Source organism: Ambystoma mexicanum, chromosome 8 (genome assembly GCF_040938575.1).
Source record: "Ambystoma mexicanum isolate Mex_15411 chromosome 8, UKY_AmexF1_1, whole genome shotgun sequence".
In the NCBI taxonomy this organism is placed as follows: domain Eukaryota; kingdom Metazoa; phylum Chordata; class Amphibia; order Caudata; family Ambystomatidae; genus Ambystoma; species Ambystoma mexicanum.
In genome coordinates, this window is record NC_090929.1 from 15,548,643 (window position 1) to 15,558,681 (window position 10,039).

Sequence of the window (10,039 nt, forward strand, 5' to 3'; positions counted from 1 at the left end):
GACCAATTATGCGAACAAAATCACTGGCCTGCAAACGAAAATTGAAAACAAAAGACTACAACTCTCCAGTCGTAACCCCCTACCCCTAGCTCACCCACCACCACCAATACTAACCACGGCTTCACCTTCAAATAGGTAACCATACTGGAAGTGCAAAAAATCATAACCTCTCTCAAACCGTCAAACTGCAAAGGGGACAGTTGCCCTGCACAGATTATAAAACATGCAGCAAGAGATCTCTCCCCATTCATCTCCAAGCTAATAAACCTATCATTCTCCACTAACTTAGTACCTAACAATTTGAAACAGTCATGGGTCCTCCCTCTTCTAAAATAAACAGACCCTGGACCCAGCCATTCCTACTAATTACATGCCTATCACCAGCGTTCCCTTCCTGTTAAAAATCCTTGACAGAGTTGCTTACCTGCAAATTCGGAATTACTTAGAGTCCAACCAACTACTTGGATTGTATCAATCTGGCCTTCGACCTCAACATGGAACAGAAACTGCCCTTGTTGATCTCAAAGGTCAGATTGATGACATTAAAGATAAGGGTAAGGCGGCCATCCTACTCCTCCTAGATCTCTCAGCAGCCTTCGACCTGGTCGACCATAAAATACTCTGTAACCACCTCTCCTCTGCTGCCCATTTCTCCCCCCTGCTGTCACGTGGATACAATCCTTCTTCGCCAATAGAACCATGAGGGTGTTTTCCCTGGTGGCAGCAGCAGACCCCATCACCTGTGGCGTCCCACAAGGCTCTTGTGTTTCCCCCCACCCTATACAATATCTTTACAAAGCCTCTCTTTGATAAACTGGATCGTCTGGGTGTCACCTACACAAACTACGTGGTTGATGACACCCAGATACTCCTCACCGTCTCTGTCAATTACAATGCTGATGTCACTAGGATCAATGAAATCTTCTCCGTCATTCAGGCCTAGATGGCCACACACGGCCTCTGCCTGAATGACGAGAAAACTGAACTGCTCCTTGTCGGTTCACCCAACAACTTACAAAAACTGAGCCCCGACTACTCCAATATCATCATCGATGGCAACACCATCCCTGTCGCCAAAAATGTGAAAACACTCGGCTTTTATCTTGATGCCAATATTAACCTCACCAAACAAGTCAACTCACCGCCTCAGCTACCGCTTATACAGGGAAACTAATTAGAGCCTGCAGACACTTTCTCTCCACTAATAGCTGCCTTACGCTAGCTAGAGCTCTCATACAATCTAAGCTAGACTACTGCAACAGCCTCTACCTAGGTGCCAACCAATCTATAATCAATAAACTCCAGGTTCTTCAAAACAATGCGCTACGAGCAGCACTTAACAACCCTAGGCCGGAGCATATTTCCGCCACTAGAATCGCATGCAAATGGCTCTCCATTCAACAAAAAATTGATTTAAAGACTCTCTGCCTCACTTACAAAGCCCTCAACCACCTAGCCCCTCCCTACCTTACTAACAAATTCACCATGACCCCGTCCATCAGAACCACTATATCCTCCAACACTTTATGCCTCACAGTGCCCAGATTTATCTCTAAAAGAGCCGGAGGTTCGAGCTTCACAGTCCTCGCCTCCCAACTCTGGAACACCCTGCCCCTGAACATCAAATCATCCAATTCCTTCCAGTCATTCAGGAAACTTGCTATTGGGTGGCTACTGACAAAAAGTCAACCTTAAGCTAGACCTAGCCATAATCTGTATATATTGTACATGCCTCATGTATGTCATTACTGTATGCATTAACTACCACTGTCTGTATATACTGTATATAACCTCTGCTAATGTACCACTGCTAATTACCATGTACTGTGCCTTGTAACCTGTCTTAAGCGCCCTTTTACTCCCGGGTCCGGAGCGCTATAGAAATAAGATAAACAAACAAACAAAGCAGTGATGGGAACAGACAAAGAGGGAAGAGAGGGGATCAACAAGCACTGTGACGGGAATAGACAAAGAGGGAAGAGAGGGGGATCAACAGGCGCAGTGACGGGAACAGACAAAGAGAGAAGAGAGGGGATCAACAGGCACAGTGACAGGAACAGACAAAGAGGGAAGAGAGAGGATCAACAGGCGCAGTGACGGGAACAGAAAGAGGGAAGAGAGGGGATCAACAGGCGCAGTGACAGGAACAGACAAAGAGGGAAGAGAGAGGATGAACAGGCACAGTGACGGGAACAGACAGAGGGAAGAGAGGGGGATCAACAGGCGCAGTGACGGGGACAGACAAAGAGGGAAGAGAGGGGATCAACAGGCAGTGTGACGGGAACAGACAGAGGGAAGAGAGGGGGGTCAACAGGTGCAGTGACGGGAAGAGAGAAGAGAGGGGGATCAACAGGCGCAGTGACGGGAACAGACAAAGAGGGAAGAGAGGGGATCAACAGGCGCAGTGACGGGAACAGACAAAGAGAGAAGAGAGGGGGGATCAACAGGCACTGTGACAGGAACAGACAAAGAGGGAAGAGAGGGGATCAACAGGTGCAGTGACGGGAACATACAAAGAGGGAAGAGAGGGGATCAACAGGCACTGTGATGGGAACAGAAAAAGAGGGAAGAGAGGGGATCAACAGGTGGAGTGAAGGGAACAGAAAAAGGGGGAGAGAGGGGGATCAACAGGCAGAGTGATGGAAACATACAAGGAAGGAAGAGAGGGGATCAACAGGTGCCGTGATGGAACAGAAAAAAAGGGAAGAGAGGGGATCAACAGGTGGAGTGAAGGGAACAGAAAAAGGGGGAAGAGAGGGGATCAACGTGTGCAGTAACAGAAACAGAAATGGTATAGAAGGGATGGGTGCAGCTGATACAGAGGAAGTGATGTCATACAAGAGATGGGATCAGCAGGTCCAGTGAAGGGTATAGGGATGGAATAGAAGGGATGGCATCAGCTGATGCAGTGACAGGGATGGCATGGATGGGTTGAGCCGGATCAATGAAGGGAACAGCGATGGCATTGAAGGGATGGGCCCAGTTGATACAGAGGAAGTGACGTCATACAAGAGATGGGATCAGCAGGTCCAGTGAAGGGTACAGGGATGGCATTGAAGGGATGGGCTCAGATGATACAGTGACAGGGATATGATATGATATTTTATTTCTATTGCCCTCGTAAACAAGTGTTTCAGAGCGCAACAAGGCAAGGGAGGGGAACAGGGGTTAACACAACAGCGATCTTACTAGACCCAGTGACATTGAGAACGTGCAAGTGCATGGGAGAGGGGGAGGGGAAAAGTGCATGGAAGGGGGAAGAGTGGAAAGTGCAGAGCAGAGGAGAACAGATAAATAATAATAAATACAAATACATAGATAATAGAGGCAATAAAGGGTGGTAGTGCAGCCAGCAAGTGGCAAGTGCTGTGTTTAAGGCAGCAGAACTGTGTAAGTCTGATAAGTGCATAAAAAGAAGAAAATGGGGAGTGGTGGGGGGTGAGGGACTGTATGTGTCCCAGTGCAAGGGGTGGCCTGGCGGCAATGCGGGAGGGTGGCATGGTAGCAGGTACCTGGGCCTGAAGAACAGAGGGTGGCCAGGTGCACGGTGCCAAGAGAGAACAGATCAGCAGGGAAGAGGGGGCGCAAAGGCAGAAGCAAAGAGGAAGGTCTTGAGGTTCTTCCGGACCGGAGATGGTTCTCAAGTACTAGATTGGCAGGGAGGCTGTTCCAGAGGGAGGCCCCAGCCGAAGACCGAGGGAGTTAGAGGTAGAGGAGCAAAGATCTCAAGGGGGGAGGTATTTGTGGAGGGATAGCTGAAGGTATTTTGGATCCAGTCCCCAGAAAGCCTTGTGGACAATGCAGAGGGTTTTAAATGTAATCCTTGCATCCACTGGGAGCCAATGGAGAGATTTCAGAGCTGGAGGGATACGATCCGAGGGCTTGAGGCCAAGGACAAGTCTCGCAGTCCTGTTCTGGATGAGTTGCAGAGGGCGAAGAGTAGAGGCAGGTAGATTTAGAAAGAGGCTGTTACAATAGTCCAACCTAGAGAGAACCAAAGCTTGGGAGACAGTGAGCTTCTGGTGGAAGGAGAGGAAAGGCAGAGTACCTCTGAGGAGGTGCAGTAGGAAGTTTGACTTTTTAGAGACCTCAGAGATGTGGGCGGAGAAGGAACGTGTGGAGTCAAAGATGACCCCAAGGTTCTTAACCTCGCAGGTGGGGGGTAGGAGGAGGGTCAATAGAGGCCGGCCAGAGAGGGAGGGGAAAGGATGGTGAAGGTGTGCCGATGAGGAGGATCTCCGTCTTGCTGGCATTCAGACAAAGATCATTGGCGGCACACCAATCTTGAATGGCAGTTAGGCAATCAGAGACGAGAGAGGGAGAGGAGGTGGCAGAGGGCAGCCTGAAAATGAGTTCAGTGTCATCAGCGTAACACTGGAAATTTGAGCAGAAAATGGCAATGCAGTGGGTGAGAGTTGCCAGGTATAGGTTGAAAAGCCAGGGCGAGAGGTTAGACCCCTGGGGAACACCACAAATGGAGAGGACGATAGATGATAGGAAGGACCCCAGTTGGACCTGGGAGTGTTGATCAGAGAGGAAAGAGGTTAGCCAGGCCAGAGCCTGATCAGTGATACCTAGGTTAGCACAGAGACGGTTGAGCAGAATGGTATGGTTGACCGTGTCGAAGGCAGAATAGAGATAGAGTAGGATGAGGACAGAGGGAATGCTAGAGTGAAGGTTGGAGAGCAGATCTTCACGGCTGTTCAGGAGGACAGTTTCCATGCTTATGGCCACTCTGAAGCCAGACTGGTGGTCATGCAGACAGCCAACAGAATCAGAATGAAGGTTAAGCTGAGAGATGGCCAACTTTTCCAGAAGTGTGCCCGAAAGGGAGTAATGGAGATTGGGCGATAGTTAGCCGTACAGGAAGGATCAGCTGTGGGTTTCTTGAGATGTGGATGCACAAGGGAGTGCTTCAGAGGGGAGGTGAAAGGTCCTGAGGCAAAGGAATGGTTGCAAAAGGGATGGCACAGAAGGGATGGCACAGAAGAAATGTAATCAGCTGAAACAGTGGCAGGGATGGCACAGAAGGGATGGAATCAGCTGATGAATGGATGGAGACAGGGGTGGCATAGAAGGGACGACAGAGAAAGGGATCAGCAGTGCACTAGTGGTGGGCAGCTTCATAGAAAAGGGCACTTCAGAAATGGTTCTCCAGTGATAAGCTCGGATTGGAAGGAGGAATGTGGGGTACAGTAGACGAGAGGGAGAAGAGGAGATGGGCACAGGGACCTTAACCACACAAAATCAGGATAACTGGCTTCAAGGATTAACCCCATGACACTTACACAGAGTCTCCTTGAATAAACAGCTCTGGGCGCTCCTTCAACATGTTCCCCTTGATCCACATCAGAAGACGTCGGACATCCCCTGAACAAGAAAAGGGAAAGACTTCAAAGGTCACATAACATCCTACTGCACTGTGCCCAGAGTACCGGGCCATTCAACGTCAGAGGTCACATAACATCCTACTGCACTGTGTCCAGAGTACCCAGCCATTCAACGTCAGAGGTCACATAACCTCCTACTACACTGTGTCCAGAGTACCGAGCCATTCAACGTCGGAGGTCACATAACCTCCTACTGCACTGTGTCCAGAGTACCCAGCCATTCAATGTCAGGGTCACATAACCTCCTGCTGCACTGTGTCCAGAGTACCCAGCCATTCAACGTCAGGGTCACATAACCTCCTACTGCACTGTGTCCAGAATACCGAACCATCCTGTTGCAGCGCACCGTGTCTAAATAACTGAGGCCAGACCAACCTCTCCATTTGTGGCACAACAAGGCTGCAGTTTTATTATCACACATTTCACACTGTCACGGCAAACCAGACAATGGCATATTCAATACTTTATTACAATCCCAAACGATCAGCAGCACCTTTTTGTTTACATATTCCTTCGCACACCCCTTACACTTTCCTCTGTTCCTTTATTTCCAGCAAACTCTCTTTTACTTGTACATTCCTTTCAAGCATACTTAGGCCACCAATCCCCGAGCCTACCAGTCTGTCAGTCTGGGCGTAAAACATTGGCATCCGCCGCTGATGGGCTGCAGGGAGTGTCACTATGCTTTTCTTTTTCCACCAGGGTAAAATGGAAGCCGACGACCACAGGGGTGCCCATCCTCTTTATACCGTACAGAACCCCCCGCTGTGTTGGGTACTGGGGACGAGTTTAGTTTAGGCACTGTTCGATCATCTGAGTTACTGCCACAGCAAAAAAAGGATTTCTGCCCCTTTTCCGCCCCCATAACTGCCGAAACTAGCCTCCATTCACACCCTCGCCCTCTCAGGGCGTCCTCCAAATTCAGCAAAAAAAGGTACCAGCCCATATCTGACCTTTGCACCCCATCCTCTTGATAATGAGTGGGCACTCCTAGATTAATGAGCTGTGCCCAATTGTTAAGAAACCTGCCTATTGCAAAATGTTGACATAGCCAAGTTCAGCTTTTTTCTGGACTTTTCAACCGCTGCAATTGACTTGGCCTCATGCCATATAAACCTAGGAATAATGCCTGCCCACATCAGTTTGCACGCCCCCAAGGTCTTACTCAATGCCCACATAGTGCAGCACATTTTACACACCAGGACCCCTCTCCCCAACTGGGCCAGGTCATTCCCCCCTCGATGAATAACCAATATGTCGGGAGGGCCCCTCTCCTCCTAATGCTGCCACGGTTTCCTCCAGCTGCTCCCATCTCATTCCTTCCTTACCAAACCATGGCATGTCAATATTGTTCAGGGCCCCATCTCTTCCATGCCCCCTGGTGTCCGACCACTCGGCCACTCTCATTATGAACGAGTGGCCAATCAGCCATACCACCTTTCCGACTTGCATGGCATCCCCTGGCATAGGGTAAAAGAAATATATACAGACCGTCAGTGGATAGCTCTACATTCTGTTGGTTCTGATGTACTTTTTGTAGGTCCCTGATTTCCAATGCCCAATCATGTTATTCTCCTGAACAATGGTCCCTGCCCCCGCTGCCTCGGAGACCGCTCCTATTCTGAACTAGTGGGTGCCATACTGTCTCTCTTCAATACCAGCCCAACACTGCCCTAAACTAAAACATTGTCAGCGGCAGACCGTCCGTGTGAGCAAACAGGTTCGCAGCACCCCTTCCTGCCAGGAAAGCTTGCAGCAGACATACCGGGGAGCAGCTGACCTCACTTATGCAGCGCGGCCAGACCCATTACCCTTTCCCAGCCTGGCCTGTCTTTGACCTCCTCAGCGACATGGCCACTTCTTGTTCCTGCAGTACCACATCAGCCTCCCTGAGGCCGCCCTGGCCGTCCCCTGCTTAGTAAGCCGCCGCCAGTTCGCTAACCCTAAAAGCCCAGAAGAAATCCAAGCTGATGCCACTCGGAAGAGGCTGGTCTCCTAAGCTCCTGAGCAAATGGCCATGGCCTTGTTCATAATGGCTGCCAGATCTAGGAAGGTGATGGACCGCCTGTGATCCGGCTCCCTTCCTTCCAGGCTCCCTCAGCCCTTCATGGCCGCCTTTGTGACCTTGCTCATAATGCCTGCCAGATCTAGGAAGGTGATGGGCCGTTTGTGATCCGGCTCCCTTCCTTCCAGGCTCCCCCAGCCCTTCATGGCTACCTTTGTGACCTTGCTCATAATGCCTGCCAGATCTAGGAAGGTGATGGACCGCCTGTGATCCGGCTCCCTTCCTTCCAGGCTCCCCCAGCCCTTCATGGCTGCCTTTGTGACCTTGCTCATAATGGCTGCCAGATCTAGGAAGGTGATGGACCGCCTGTGATCCGGCTCCCTTCCTTCCAGGCTCCCCCAGCCCTTCATGGCTGCCTTTGTGACCTTGCTCATAATGCCTGCCAGATCTAGGAAGGTGATGGACCGCCTGTGATCCGGCTCCCTTCCTTCCAGGCTCCCCCAGCCCTTCATGGCTGCCTTTATGACTTTGCTCTTAGTGGGGTTGGCCTCCCCTCCGGTCATGGTAAAGAAAGCCACTGCCACTAGTGTGGTGGCTGCCCACGCCCTGCTTCTGCTGGCCATGATGGCCCCCGTTATGAACCTCAGCACATCCTGCTCCCCAACTGACCCCCTGGACTTTGCTATCTCCAGAAAGCTCCTCCAATGCCCCTTGTACCACTGCAACGTACCTGGGGCCACTGAATTGTCCACAAGTGTCCTTAGAACCTCCTCACTATCCCCCAGAGCCACTCCGGTGCCACTGACATCTGCTCTTCTGCACCTGGCGCAAGCTGCCTGAATCTCTGCCACTGTAAACTAGACAAAGCGTCAGCTATGCTGTTATGCATGCCCAGGATATGCCTCAGCCTCACCTCTGTGTTCAGTTTTAGCAATGTCAGTGTTAAAAACCATAGCAGGGCAGGCACTAACGGGCAGCTAGCTGCGCCACTAGTCACTTCCTAGACCACTGCCTGGTTGCCGCACCACAAAGTGATCTTCTTATTAACCTCTCCTGCCATATATGGAAGCTGACTACGATGGCAAACAGCTCCCTGAACTTTATGTTCCCTGTCAGCCCTTCCTTAATTCATGCCCATGGCCATGCCCTCGCGCACCAGCTCCCTGCCAAATATACTCCAAACCCCACGCCACCTGAGGCGTCTGAACAGCTCAACCTCTTGGCTGGACCACCATGGCTCCCCTCAGACTGACATCCCATTGTGGATTCCAGGAATCTCTCCCATACTTGCAGGTCTCTCTTCACCCACGCCCCCATCTGCACGCAGTTGTGCCCCTGTGCCAGCACTGTTGTCTTAAGGGCCAGCCTTCTTGCAAAAACCATGCCCACTGGGATCACCCTGCCTGCACAGTTGAGCTTCCCCATCAGCTTCTACAATTCCACTAGAGTTGCCTTCTCATTCCTTCCCATGATTGGCCTGAAAGTTTTCTTCCCGGCTAGCAAGACACCCAATTCCTCGGCCAGATGCTCAAAAGCCCTTAGCGCAGACCCACAGCCTTCCTCGCCGCTCTTACCCACAAATAGGAAGTCATCCAGGTAGTGCACCACTCTTGCCCCTGCGCACCTACTTCTAACTGTCCACTCGAGGAATGTGCTGAACAGCTCAAAATAGTGGTACGAGATAGCACAGCCCATTGGCATGCACTTGTCGAAGTAGAGCTTGTCCTGAAATTGGAGCCCCAGCAATCTAAAGCTGTCCGGGTGGACCAGCAACAGCCAGAATGCCGACTCAAGATCTGCCTTTGCCAGCAGCACCCCTCTGCCTGCCTCCATCACCAGGTCGAGTGCCTCGTCGAAGGGGGTATAATCCACCGAACACTGGTCCAGATCGAGCCCTCGATTGGAATTCAGCAGCAGCCGCATGGTCTCAAGCTTAATTGGGGTTGGGGTTATTAACCCCACACGAGGTACCCCCTCCCTTCAACTTTGCCTGCTCCCTCTGCTTGGGGACCTGTTCCTTACTTACGCACCGGGCGGCCGTGTGGACTCCGCCGCATTTGCTGCACGTGTGCCTGAACTTGCAGTTTTCCCCCCACGTGCAGTCCCCTTTCTCAAACTACCAGCAGGTGGTGTCCCTTCCAGATCCACTGCTCCTGGACCAGGCACCACCGCTGCCCCTAAAGGGCCACCTTCCTCCATTGTTACCCTGGTAGGACCTGCCCTGCCAGCTCTGGTATTTCCTCTCCCCTGGTTGCTGCTGCTCCCCCACTGGCAAGACCTTCCGCCCGTTGCTTGCTATCATCTTATGGATGTACCCGGACACATCCTCATCCCAGTTCATGCTTGGAAACATCTGCATCTTCAACCTGAACCCCTTCATTGTACTCCAGCCAGGCGTCACCCCATACTTTTCAGGAGCCTCGTGTATGCGCTGCTGGTATGTGATGAGCGTGTACCTCCCGAAGGCATAGAACCAATGAATGATGTTCCTTTCCTTCCTCACTCTCTTCCTGCTATCCCTCCTGTCCTCCTGTTTCTCGGCCCCCTTTACTATGTCCAGCCCCACCGGCTCTAGCTCGAGCAGAGTGTATAGGTCCATGAAGGCTGTGCTCCAAACTTTTTCCTTGATTTCCAATGGCACGTG

The 10,039-nt window shown here is 51.3% G+C and overlaps 1 protein-coding gene across 1 annotated transcript in view; it reads right to left on the minus strand.

Annotated features, from left to right (window-relative positions):
* Positions 1-10,039, minus strand: part of URM1 (ubiquitin related modifier 1) — a 202,111-nt gene that overhangs the window by 68,941 nt on the left and 123,131 nt on the right. The window contains exon 3 of the mRNA XM_069609142.1: positions 5,289-5,370. Within this exon, the coding sequence (XP_069465243.1) occupies positions 5,289-5,370 (82 nt within the window). The remainder of the gene's footprint in view (positions 1-5,288; positions 5,371-10,039) is intronic.